We start from the raw sequence: 13,367 nt of genomic DNA on the forward strand, positions 1-13,367 counted from the left end.
AGCCTTGCTAAGTAATTGATCAGACATTCAAGAAATATTGATTACATACCTGGTCTGTGCAAGACATTCAACTAGGGTATGGGCACTTTCTCAAATATGGATTTGCAAGACTCTGTATCTGTAGGTCTGAGGGTAAGCATCCATATTTGTAAAAATCTCTCCCATGATTCCAATGTGTATTGGGTTGATCCTGACTGTCTTAATGCCTGCTTACAAAAATGAGAGACATCTCTTGCCTCCCTTGACCTGTATTGCTGGAGATATGTAAACAAATGCTAATGATGCCATGGTAACAGGAGAAGTAACAAGGACTTGCTTCTCCTCTTGTGGGTTTCCTCTGACTTTTGACTTCACTTTACAGATTCCTTTAACTTGAAAGTATTTGCACACTAACCAAACAGCAGTCATTACTGATAAAAGGCAAAATTTTGTTTGATTTTATTTATTCACCTGATCTCTGGAGTTCGAAGTTTAATATATTGTTCACGGTCTCAGATATCCAGCAGTAACCACAAATTAGGGTTACCTGTCAAACAGCCCCTAAATCTTTCAGGATTCTCATTCTCTTGTGGCCACTTGCTCACGAGGTTTCGGTGGCTGATGACAGTTCTCTTTACTATGCTCTAAGGTGGTCCTGGGACCTTAAACCTGAGAGCGTCCCAGCCAGGGGCACTCGCCATCCGGTGAGGGTGGCGCCAAGGGAGCTGTGCCCTGCGGTAAGGTCGGAGGGCGCCAGATAGAGCTTTAGTGGGGAAGTCCCTAGGGGCGGGCGCAGCTGCCGCTGATAGCGGGAAATCGAAACTCAAGCTGTTAAAACCGCTGCCTTGCCCTTCGGAATCGCATCTCGAGACTCCCTAAGCGTCCCTCTCGCTGTGGGCGCCCGGGACCCGCGGACTCAGAGCTATGTTCACCCGCACTCGGGTGGTGGGCTCCGGGCTCGGCGTCTCTCCCGCCCCCGGCCTGACCCGGGACCTCCCCGGGCGGCCCCCGGAGCCAGGCCGGCTGCAAGGTCCCAGACCCGGTTTGGAGGTGGCGCCCCAGAGCCCTGCGCGGGAAAGCCAGGGGCTCCAGAGCCAGCGGGTGTAAGTACTTAACAACCGGTTTTGGGGGCGGGAGCCCAGACCTCAAACATACAAGCACTTTCTGAATCACTGGAGTTTGAAACCACAGGGGCCCAGTAGCAGTGTTTTTGGGAGAAGGCAGCCTTATTTGCCTACACAAAAAGCACTCAGAAATTGTCTTACAAATTGAGTGTGCCAGTCTGCGGGTCTTTACTAAATGCCTGAGCTCCAATTCCTTTCAAGAACTCTGCTTTTCTGATTCTTGTGGTTGGCTACAGGATTGAAATGACATGTGTAGAAATCGCCTGCGCTTCCTGCTAACTTTCCAGAACTCAGACTCTTTAGTATGAGAATTTTTCCCCCTCCTGGTTTAATAAATCAGGGCTCTAAATGATGCCAGGGTAGGAGCGGAGAGGGAATGGGTTGGGGTATAGAGGTCCAAATGCTGCCTCTGGGAGCACTTTTGCATCTCTATAAAGTTCCCAGATAAACTTTATAGAACTTGGTAGGAGTGAGACCTGGTGAGGTCCAGAGTGACTGCAGGGTTTGGCGTCCTGACGTGGGTAGGTGCTGTGTGCAAGAACCCTTACTTACAGTGTGGAGCGGGTTGTGGGGCTTGATCCCAGACCGGGAGATCATGACCTGAGCGGAAGCCCCGAGTCAAACGCTTAACCTATTAAGCCACCCAGGGGCCCCTATTTATTTATTTTTTTAAAATGCGGGGGCCCCTGGGTGGCTCAGTGGGTTAAAGCCTCTGTCTTTGGCTCAGGTCATGATCCCAGGGTCCTGGGATTGAGCCCCGAGTCGAGCTCTCTGCTTAGCAGGGAGCCTGTTTCCTCCTCTCTCTCTGCCTGCCTCTCTGCTTACTTGTGATCTCTGTCTGTCAAATAAATAAATAAAATCTTAAAAAAAAATTAAAAAATTAAAAAAAGATGTGAACCAGTTGCAATAAGTAGAGCTTTATCAGAGACATCCCCTTTTACATGTTTAATAGTTAAGATCCTGTTTGGACCACTCCGAATTCTTGTCTCCATCAATCATTTCTACCTACTGTTTATTTCCACTTGTCTCCTTTAATGGAACTGGAAAACCAAGGAAAACGTTTGCCTGGTGAATAACATTTTAGTAAAATTCACACACACACTAAAAGCCATTAAGAAGGGGGTTTAATTTGGGGCACCTGGGTGGCTCAGTTGGTTAAGGGTGCCTTTGGCTTGGGTCATGATCCCAGAGTCCTGGGATCAAGTACCCAGTCTGGCTTCCAGCCCAGAGGGGAGCCTGCTTCTTCCTCTCTTCTCTGCTTGTGTTCTCTCTCACTATCTGTTTCTCTCTCAAATAAATAAAATCTTTTTTTTTAAAGGAGTTCAGTTTATTCATTTTTTAAAGATTTTATTTATTTATTTGTCAGAGAGAGAGAGAGAGAGCGAGCGGGAGCAAAAGCAGGCAGAGTGGCAGAGGCAGAGAGAGAAGCAGGCTCCCCACTGAGCAAGGAGCCTGATGTGGGACTCCATCCCAGAATCCTGGGATCATGACCTGAGCCGAAGGCAGGGGCTTAACCAACTGAGCTACCCAGGTCTCTCGATTTATTCATTTTTTTAATTTTTGGAGAGGAATTACAGCATTTTTCTGATGGGAAAAAGGAAGTAAAAAGTGCTTAATCTTCATTTACTCACTTTCAGTATGAGTTTATTTAGATGCTAAAGGATTGAGATTTAACATTCTATTGTATGCATCCCTCCATTCATTCATTAGGGAAGCACCAGTGTAGGTGAGGGAGTACCAGCTTTGGCTTCAGCTTTGAGGACCAAGGCACTTGGGTCCACATTCTTTTTTTTATTTATTTTTTATTTTAAAATTTATTTTATAAACATATAATGTATTATTAGCCCCAGGGGTACAGGTCTGTAAATCGCCAGGTTTACACACCACACGGCACTCACCATATCACATACCCTCCCCAATGTCCATAACCCCACCACCCTCTCCCTCCCCGCCTCCCCGCGCCACCCTCAGTTTGTTTTGTGACATTAAGAGTCTCTTATGGTTTGTCTCCCTCCCGATCCCATCTTGTTTCATTTATTCTTTTCCTACCCCCTAAACCCCCCATGTTGCATCTCCACTTCCTCATATCAGGGAGATCATATGATAGTTGTCTTTCTCTGATTGACTTATTTTGCTAAGCATAATATTGGGTCCACATTCTGATTCTGCCATTACTTGTCTCTGAACATCAACAGGGTGCTTAACTACTTTATGCCTCAGTTTCCTCATTATTTAAAATGAGGTAATACCAACCTCTGAGGGTTTCTTTGTATTTTTGTGTGTGTATGAATAAAAAATAAGGTTATGCCTGGTGGAAAGGAAATGTCCTTGGGTGCTGATAGCCTTGAATTCATTTAACAAATGTTTATTGATCAACTACCATGCTGTCATCCTGAAGGGGAGTGTTTGTACCTTGAAAAAAATACACTGATTTAAAACACCTACTTACATATAAATATAAATAGAGATTTTTAAGGCAATCTTTTAAAATTTTAAATGATTTATGAGAATCTCTAATAGACTCTAAGGCAAAGGCTGTGTTCTTGACTATATTTGGATTTAAGTAATTATAAGTGCTAATTCATATCAGCTCTCCCAGTTATTTTTAGTTGGTGATTTTCTCTTGGCCCTCAATATCCTAAGCCATCTACACAGATTTAAAGAGAAAGAAGCTCATATATACTTCAAATCCAAAGTAACACTTTCCCTTTCAATATTTTGCTTTTTTTGGTAAGTTATCTCACAACTGACTTCTATGATATCCAGATAAATAAAAGATTAAAGCGTGGGTTTTTCTGGAAGGGGGATTTCACCTGACTTTACTCAATTCTGGGCAATAGGCTCTTGTTTGTGAGAGCAACACAGGGTTCACTTCATTCAGAGGCCAGTCTATAATCATGCCTGAAAGTGGCCCTTTTGCTTGATGCTGTTTACAGGCAATAAAAAGATACTCTGAAAATGAGCCTATAATGTGGAATTCTGCTATACAGTTAAATTTACATCAGATGAACTGAATTCATATATAAATGAACAAATTTGTAGCCTACTTTATACTAAGAACTGAAGAGACTTAAAGATGAGCAACAATAATAGCAAACACATGTAATGCTTAGTATGTGGAAGTGCGTTCTATATATTCTCTTTCAGACCTCACAGCAACCCTGTAAGAGGATCTCCAGCCCTGGATATTTAATTAAAAATTGAGGAACAAGTAACTACTCAACAGAAGATAAGCCCTAATGTAGCTTAGAGTCTAATCGATGGGGCAGACAGTGATTAGGTAATTACGGGAGTGACTCTTCATCTGCCCTACAAGGAGAAGCCAGGGTCGAAGCTAGCCCTGGGAGCAGAAGTCTTGCCAAGAAGTGATGCTGGAGCTGCAGTCTACAGGATAGTTAGGCGCTGTGTGGGTTTTTTGCTGACGGTCATACATTATTCCAACACCAACCGACTTCAGTGCAGTTCTGACACTACTCAGAGTTAGCACAGACCCCGTGGGTTAGGGCCCAGTCTCATAAGACTGCCCCTGTTTCAGATACCAGCCACAAATGGGGGTCCCCAGACTACCCGCACTTCTGCCCGGCTGACTGCAGATGTGGGTGTTTCCATGACCTCTCATCCCCCTGTTTGATAATTCACTAAAATGAATCACAGAAATCATGGAAACCGCTCTACTTATGATTACAGCTTTATTATAAAGAGTACAGCTTAGGAACAGCCAAGTGGAAGAGAAGCACAGGGCAAGATATTGGGGTGGGGTGTTGCACAGAACTGCCATACCTTGTCTGGGTGGGCCACCCTCTCAGCACTTTGATGTGCTCACCAATACTCAGTCCTTATTGAAGAATATTTATTCTAGCCCAATTACACAGGCATAATTGATTAAAGCACTGGCCACTGAGTTCTTCATTGAACTCGGTCTCTAGCTCCTCTCCCCACCCCCCAGAGATGTTAGAAGGGCAGGCCTGAAAGTTCTAACCCTTTAATCATAGGGTTGGTTTTTCTGGCAAGTAGCTTGGATCCTGAAACATTCTGGGGTTATCTCATTAACATATAATCAACACTCTTATCACTTGGAATCCCAAGGATTTTTGGATTTCTGTGCCTGGAACCAGAGACAAAGACTAAGTTTTTATATTTTATTATACCATAGAAGTTTATATAGCCTCTGTGGCACTCAGGGAAACTTGCTATCCCAGATCTCCTTCAAAAGAACTTACTGTGGGAAGCCCAGTCCATTGACAGTCCCAGGGGTAAGCCGTTTGTCCATTATACCCTTTGTTCTGAGAGTACACTGATTCTGCATTCTTCCAGCCAATGTCTGAACATTCCAGGGTCCTAGAGTCAGCCCATTCCTGGCCTGGGTGAAACTTCTCTATTGGTCAACTTTCACCAGAAGGCTCCCCACTGAACTATCTTAGGATTTTCTCAGAGCTGTACGGTGGTCTGAGGCTTTTCCCACTCAACCCCCCCTCCCCTCTCTGCTTTCATAGGTATCAAATCTCCTCTTGTTCTTAAGGCTTTCACAGCCTACCCCTGCTCATTCCCCTTTGGTCCTTCACAAGCATTCTTCCCATAAACCTCTTACATATCTAATCCTGTCTTGATGTCTTCATTTCGGAGGACCTAAACCAACACAGCCTCTTAGATACACCATATCCCCGATTACAATAGCTTAGATACTACGTCTGTTGAAGTGCTGTATAATTGTACTGGGGAAACCCACTCTTTCTTCTTATTTCCTCCTTTTGGGGCTCCAGTTTCCTCATTTCCTTACTCAAACTTCGAAACTTTTCCCAGTTCGCTGTACTCTAAGGAAGGGAATAACCCGGGTAACTGATACTTTTCTTTCCCTTCATCCTTGAAGTCTCACAGGACAGTGAAGGGAGAATAAAGGATGGCTTGGTAAGACCCATTATTAATGGCCAATTCCTGGTTTCGCTCTCTCTTCCTCTTTAAGAGCACATGTTACATTAGTATTAAGTAGTTTGTAAATAGAAGGTGGTATATAAAGTGGAATATATGATAACACAACCATTAAGTTATAGGGATCAGTTTTCATGAACATCACTATCTAATAATTGTTGAGTATATTCTGAATCCTGAATCCTGAAAAATATCTTCTGTCCAAGACAGATCATCAAAAATTCTTACGTCATTCTTGACTCACCTCATTTCAATCCGAACTAGCCACATAAAAATAGTATTAAATTAAGTGCAAGTTTTTACAAACTTATGAGAGCCTATAAGAACTGCTTTCACTACTACTTCTTCACTGCAGTGCCCCAGATTTCTCTGCTGAATCCTCACATGAGTGTGAGAAAATAAGTTTTTGCCTAAAGATGTTAAATGGCATGAAAGCATTAGGCTATTACTTCTCCCTGGGGATGGAGAGCTAAATAATAATGAAATTCTTTTTAGTGCTATGAAATAATAGTACACAGGAAGAGAAAATCTATGATTGATTCTGATGGATAATCTTGACAGCTTAATATACATAGCTATTTGTTAGATGACTATAACTCAATCTTCAGACAAGGTTCACAAGCATTCAGAAAGTTTGTTAAACAACACATAGTGTTTAACTCTTAATGATAATTTTATGGCTCGAAAAGCTTGTTAGGCGTCTCAATGATTACTGTATTCTCCTAGCAACCTGATCGGTAGAACTCTGCCTATTTGACTTATTTTTGAATGAAAAATGTGGCAGAGCACGTGAATACTATAGTTATCTTAAAGTAAATTACTTGTGACCTAGAATAATCAAACTGGGTACCCAGAGAGAATAAAACCAAAGTAACAATCAATAGCTTGAACTCCTACATCTTGGACTCTTAACCATGCGCTAGACCTCATACTGCACATGTCATATAATTCCTTTTTCTCGTCACAATAAACACTTTGCCACTTTACAGATGAAGAAACTGAGTCTTGGTAGATTAAATGATTTCCTAAGGTCTCATGGCTTTTTTTTTTTTTTAAATGATAGAACCAGCACTCCAACTTGAGTCTATCCAGCAAAGTCTAGATTCTGAACATGAGATGGAGTTGGAGGAGGAAGTGGTGTACATCTGGCTAAGTTCCCATCAATCGTCATATTTTCACATCAAGAAAATAGAAATTCCATAGGCTAAAGGGAGCGAAACTATAGAAACAGTAATGTGACATTATACCTTAAAAGTCTTTGGATAGAGAAGTCATTTGTAAGAGTCCAGTTTCTGTGGGGACTCTCTTGTCTCTGCTGCTTTTCTTTTCTTTTGAAGATTTTATTTATTTATTTGACAGAGAGAGACACAGCAAGACAGGGAACACAAGCAGGGGGAGTGGGAGAGGGAGAAGCAGGCTTCCCGCTGAGCAAGGATCCCGATGCAAGACTCGATCCCAGGATCCTGGGATCAGGACCTGAGCCGAAGGCAGCGGCTTAATGACTGAGCCACCCAGGCGTCCCTGGGCTGCTTTTCTTAAAGGACAGTTTGGCGGGCTTGCATTCAGACAATTCTCTCATCATCCCTGGTTATGAGCAACCTAAACAAATCCTGCCTTCTGGTGGTCTTTCAGACTTCTGAACATAGGCCAGAGTAAGCAATTCATTTGATATTCATGATCTAGGACATGTGTGGGTCTATATGAGCTTATATACAGGTGAAAAAAAAATTCACAACTATCACCCTTACTGTATGTGATGCATGCTGACATTTTCTACTCTCGTTCATTAAAAATAAACCCAATATATTGGTTTCATGACCCATTAGTGGATTACCTGTGTGGTGTGAAAATATAGTTCTGTGCATGGCGGAAGACATTGCTGAAGTGGATGGAAAGAAAAGACATTTTGGTTTGCTTAGATCCAATTTACCTTCCTGTTTATACAGGAGGATAGAAATTATGGTTCTGTTTAGAATGAATTGCCAACTTTTCTGCAGTAGAGTTCACTCCTCCGTATGGAATGCATTTGCAGTCTGCCAAGTCTTAGGGCGCAATCATTTTTGCTCAAATACAATATCAAAAACCAGTGGGCATTTCTGAAAAAGTCTTTGACAGCTGAAACAGTGAAACAATAAATCAACGGGATGATGAAAGCATGAAAACACATAATACCTATAATAATCAGTAGAAGCATAACAGAAATGAGAAAAAAGAAACTTAGTTCAATTACACAGTAAGGTTATTTAATTCAAAGTCAGTAGAGTGCTATAAGGTTATACATATTGTTAAGGTTAATTGCATCTATTCAGAGTCTATTTGAATCTGAAACAAAAGCTTAACAGGAAAAAAATCATCAAAGGGAGAAGACTGCATTTGAAGGGTGTTCTGTATCAGAGAATCAGCTAATGATGATCTTCCTTTGTTCTGTAATGTTTGTAATTTCCCCCCCCAAATATGAACACTTAAAAGGCAATCCATTAAAGTCCTAGAGAAAAATTAAAGGCATTTATCATCATTAAAACTCAAGGGCTAGTATGGCCCAGTGTTTGTTTTGGGGTGCCTTCCTGGCTCAGTGGGTTAAGCCTCTGCCTTCCTCTCAGGCTCAGGTCATGATCCCAGGGTCCTGGGATCAAGCCCCCCATTGGACTCTCTGCTTGGCGGGGAGCCTGCTTCCCCCACTCTCTCTGCCTGCCTCTCTGCCTACTTGTGATTTCTCTCTGTCAAATAAATAAATAAAATATTAAAATAAAAACAAAAACAAAACCTCAAGGGCTAGTATGACCCTGTGTTTGTTTTACTGTGGCATCAGAGAATGGAAATCCTGAGCTACCTAATCTCTTGTAAGAAAATCTGAGCCCCTGCTTAAAGTCTTTATATTAAATATTTCCTCATTAAAAGAAATCTTTGGAATATTTCCCCCGATTGTAAAATAAAGTTATATCTGCTTGTTATAAAAACTGAAACATTACAAAAATAATATAGACAGTAAAAGTCCCCTGCAATTATAATCCTTAGAAATGAACACTTCAAATAGTTTGATATGAAGACATCTTTATATTTAAAGTGTTAAGTTGTGATCTTGGATTCTTTATGCCAAGTAGAAAGTCTTAGGGCCATTATGCTTTTTGATTTCTATTGCCAATAGAAGGTGACAGGCAGGAGAAGATATGTTCATATTATAAAGAGATTATTATAATAAACATTATATATAATATTTTATAATATGTGTTATAAAACATTTAAGAATTATATAAAATATAATGTATATTATACATATTTTTATATATAAGATTATTTCATATATATATATAAAGAAATTTATTATAAGGCTATAAGGTATTGAGTCCCGTAATTGTGAAGTCTGAGAAGTCCCATCATCTCTCATCTGCAAGCTGGAGACCTAGGAAAGCCAGTGTGTAGCTCCAAATCCTGAAAGCAGGAGAGCCTATGGTGTACATTCCCTTCTAAGTGCGAAGGCCCAAGGACCAGGAGTACCAAGGGCAGAAGATTGATGTCTCAGCTCAGCCAATCAGTTCAAGACTGGTTTCAACCTTCCTCTGCCTTCCTTGTTCTGTTGAGGCCCTCACTGGATTGCATGATGCCCAACCACAACAGGAAGGGCCACTTGCTTTACTCAGACCATGGATTCCAATGCTTCCCTTTTTCTGAAACATTCCCACAGATGCACCCAGAAATCACCTTTAGCTAGATACCAGGGTATCCTGTTGGTAGGGCAAGCTGACACAGAAAATCACCCACCACACCTGGACTCTTTAGAAATGTTAGTCACGAAAGGCAGGAAAAAGTCAAGGAGATGATCCTGGATCCACTATAGAGACGTATCAAACAACAGGCATTGTGATCTGTGATTGGATGTGGTGGGGGGTAGGGAAAAATATTCTGAACATTGGAACAACTTAGAAATTTGAATATAGAGTAAATATTATATTATTAGTAATTCCCTTGGGTGTGATAGTTTTTTTTTTTTTTTCAACCTGTAAGTAGGGGAATGTTTTTGTTCTTAGGAGATACATGCTGAGGTATTCAGGGTTATGTTACTGACTCTGCAGCTTACTTTCATATGATTCAGAAAAAAATAAAGACAAGGAAAGTGAAAGAAATGTGGCCAACCATGAGCAATTGGTAAATATAGATAAATAGTATATGAGTTTTCATTTTATTAATATTTGAATTTTACTAGTAGGCTTAAAATTTAAGATAAAAAATTGGGGAAAAAGTAATTTCAGATTATATTCTAAAGTTCATTATGCCTCTCTCTTTTTTTCCTTTATTCTTTTGGAATCCGGAGAAATTAAAAGGAAGTTTGTCATGGAGCTGTGTGCTTAAGATATGTACAGTTTGTCCTAAGTATATTATAGCTCAATAAATAATTTAGGGAAAAAACCAGGCCTCAGAACCATGCTATCTTTTACAGAAGACTATTTGCTAATCTTTAATGAGCTATTTATCAACAACACTTTGTTTCATGCAGTGGTTCTTATTACTCCTAAGACACAGATCAAAGAAAAGGATCAGGAACTAGGATACAGATGTTAGAGACAAATGTGAGAAACAGGGTTGTAAAAAGACAATTAGAAAAACTAAACCGCGTACAGTGTGGAAGATGGAGCAAAGAAGAAATTCAGTCACAGCATGAAAAAGGAGATGTACTGTGATTTAGGGTTAGGTTATATTACATATGGTGAAAGAGGGATCATATATATGTTATACATAATTCTTATATTACAATTACATATAATAGGTATGTTAAGCATAGATGGCTTTATTTGTTTCTCACCTATGAAATAAGTGTGAGGGTAGTTAGTCTAGGGTTGATAAAAATAGCAGGCAACCATAATAGAACATTTATCATCTAGCATTTTTCTAAGGACTTTATATCTGTACTCTAAGACATACATAGCTGTTATCCCCATTTCACAGGTGAAAAAATAGAAAAACTTAATAAGTTGCTTAAAATTGTAGTTAGAAAGTAACAGAATTAAGGTTTAAAACCAGGCAACTTGGTGGGGTGCCTGGGTGGCTCAGTGTGTTAAGCCTCTGCCTTTGGCTCCAGTCATGATCTTGGCATCCTGGGATTGAGCCCTGCATCAGGCTCTCTGCTCAGCAGGGAGCCTGCTTCCCACTCTCTCTCTGCTTGCCTCTCTGCCTACTTGTGATCTCATTCTCTGTCAAATAAATAAATAAAATCTTAAAAAAAAAAAAAAACCAGGCAGCTTGGTAACAGATTACCACTAATACAGTGGTTTTACAGTCACAGGGCACCAGATAGCTTTTGTCCTTCTGTTCTGCCATTTCTGATGCATGTCTTCTGCATTCAATGCCTCATTGACCAAGATAGCTGCTTCAGCACCAGCTACCACTTCAGTCTTCCAGAAGTGGAATGCAACAGAAAAGCCATTTCTTGTTTGTCTCCATTTGAGGGAGATTTCCTAGAAATCCTTCTCAATAGCTTCCACTTACATTTCAATTTCCCAAACTTAATAACAGGGTCATACCTAGCTATAAAAAAGGTTGTGGATGATAGTCTTTTGATTGGGTGCACTGTCAATCTGAACAGTATAAAGGTGCCATTAGGAGGAGAAGGTGAAAATAAATGGTTGGATAGAGCCAGCATCTTTCCTAGTTTGAGAATTGAGGAGAGTCAAAAATAAGAGCAGACATTAATCATTCATCAAACTGTTTCTGGGATTTCAGAAATGCAAATGGGATATGTAAGGAAGAAAAATTTAAATATAGTCCACATTACTGTTCAGAGTATTGATTTTAGAGGACTATTAGAGTTATCTTCTCGATAATATTGTGTGCAAAGCTTTATTTTTATGCTTTCTATATCCTGCAGGATTATTTGTAATAGTGAACAACTGAAACAACTGAAATAGTTAAGTGAGAGGTTGTATTATGCTGCATCCATGTTGTGATGTATTAGGTAGCCATTTAAAATTAAGCTTGTTACATGAATAGTTGGGAAAACCATTTATAACTGAAGACATAAAATTGGACTTAAGATATGATTGCAGCTGTGTAGTAATAGGTACAGAATATAGATTGGACTGAAATTCACTCAAATAAAAGTAATTGGGGGTGGCTCAGTTGGTTAAGTATCTGCCTTCAGCTCAGGTCATGATCCCAGGGTCCTGGGATCAAGCCTGCCTCAGGATCCCTGCTCTGCAGGGAGCCTGCTTCTCCCTCTCCCTCTGCCTGCTGCTCCCTCTGCTTGGCTTTCTCTCTGTCAAATAAATAAATAAAATCTTAAAAAAAAAAAAAACACACACCAAAAAACAGCAATTGTGATTTCTGAGGGGTAGGATTATGAGTGACTTTTCAATATTTAAAAATATATTTTTGTACATTTTCATCTATAAGCACGTTTCTTTCAGGATCAAATAAAAAACGAATTTTTTAAAATGTTCTATGCAGAAATTTAGATCTAAATCCCTCATGTCTTGCATTTCTGGTTTTGTCTTTTAAGTTATAGATAATCTTGAGGAGCAATGCTTAAGACACGGGGACATAACCGGATCTTAGTCTATTAATAATAATAATAATAATAATAATAATAATAGAAAATGTACAACCATTTGGTAAATACGTGGTTTTCATGCAAATGCAAATTTCCTTATCACAAAGCCATTCTTAAAAGAGCATTTATCCTGAATATTCTCTTGTTGGAAAAGGCAGCCCTGCTTGGGCCTCTTCCACCCTTATATGTCTTGAGGAGTGTGCCAAGGCACCACACCAGACCATTTTTTCATCTGGACTATTCCTCAAGGTTGCTATGTAGCTGGGAATGTTGAGAGATGAGGTAAGCTTTCCCCAGAAGAGAAACCAGTCTTGCTTACCGTCTGTTGTAAAAATGGTGGATTGCTCTGCTGTGTTCCTCACCTGCCATGCAAACATGCTGCATGTGCAGCATCTGTCGTGTTGCCCCCAAAAGACTTGGAGCCAGAGAGAATAGACATAAATATGCTGATGCTCAGGCTCTGTGCTGTGGCATGAGTAATAAAATCTTACTAGTCTCTGACCCAGGAATCTCATGTCTTTTGCCAGCATCTGTGAATAGTAATACTAAGAGTAATATAGTGATATACACTAATAGTGATACTAGTGAGTAATAGCTCACTAGTAGGCTAAGGTTAGCTTGTTAGGTTAAGGTTAGTTTGGAAGTAGGCTCAAAAGAAATCCCAGATGTGATATCTCTATATTCTGAAAATAGGTAATCCTTGTGGTTATTTTTACCGAGGAAGCAACTTTATGCATTTTTGCTTGTATACCTAACAATTGGTCCCCACTCATCTCTACTCCCATCATTGGTTTTTG

The 13,367-nt window shown here is 40.2% G+C and overlaps 1 protein-coding gene across 1 annotated transcript in view; it reads left to right on the plus strand.

The window, feature by feature from the left end:
* Window positions 1-828: 828 nt before the first annotated feature.
* The window catches only part of LOC111146974 (epithelial stromal interaction 1), a 109,845-nt gene continuing 97,306 nt past the window's right edge, over window positions 829-13,367 (plus strand). Inside the window, exon 1 of the mRNA XM_022502776.1 lies at window positions 829-1,082. Within this exon, the coding sequence (XP_022358484.1) occupies window positions 904-1,082 (179 nt within the window). The 5' untranslated portion in view covers window positions 829-903. The remainder of the gene's footprint in view (window positions 1,083-13,367) is intronic.

The sequence above is a fragment of the Enhydra lutris genome, unplaced genomic scaffold (assembly GCF_002288905.1).
Source record: "Enhydra lutris kenyoni isolate GAN:26980312 unplaced genomic scaffold, ASM228890v2 scaffoldscaffold15, whole genome shotgun sequence".
Taxonomy (NCBI): domain Eukaryota; kingdom Metazoa; phylum Chordata; class Mammalia; order Carnivora; family Mustelidae; genus Enhydra; species Enhydra lutris.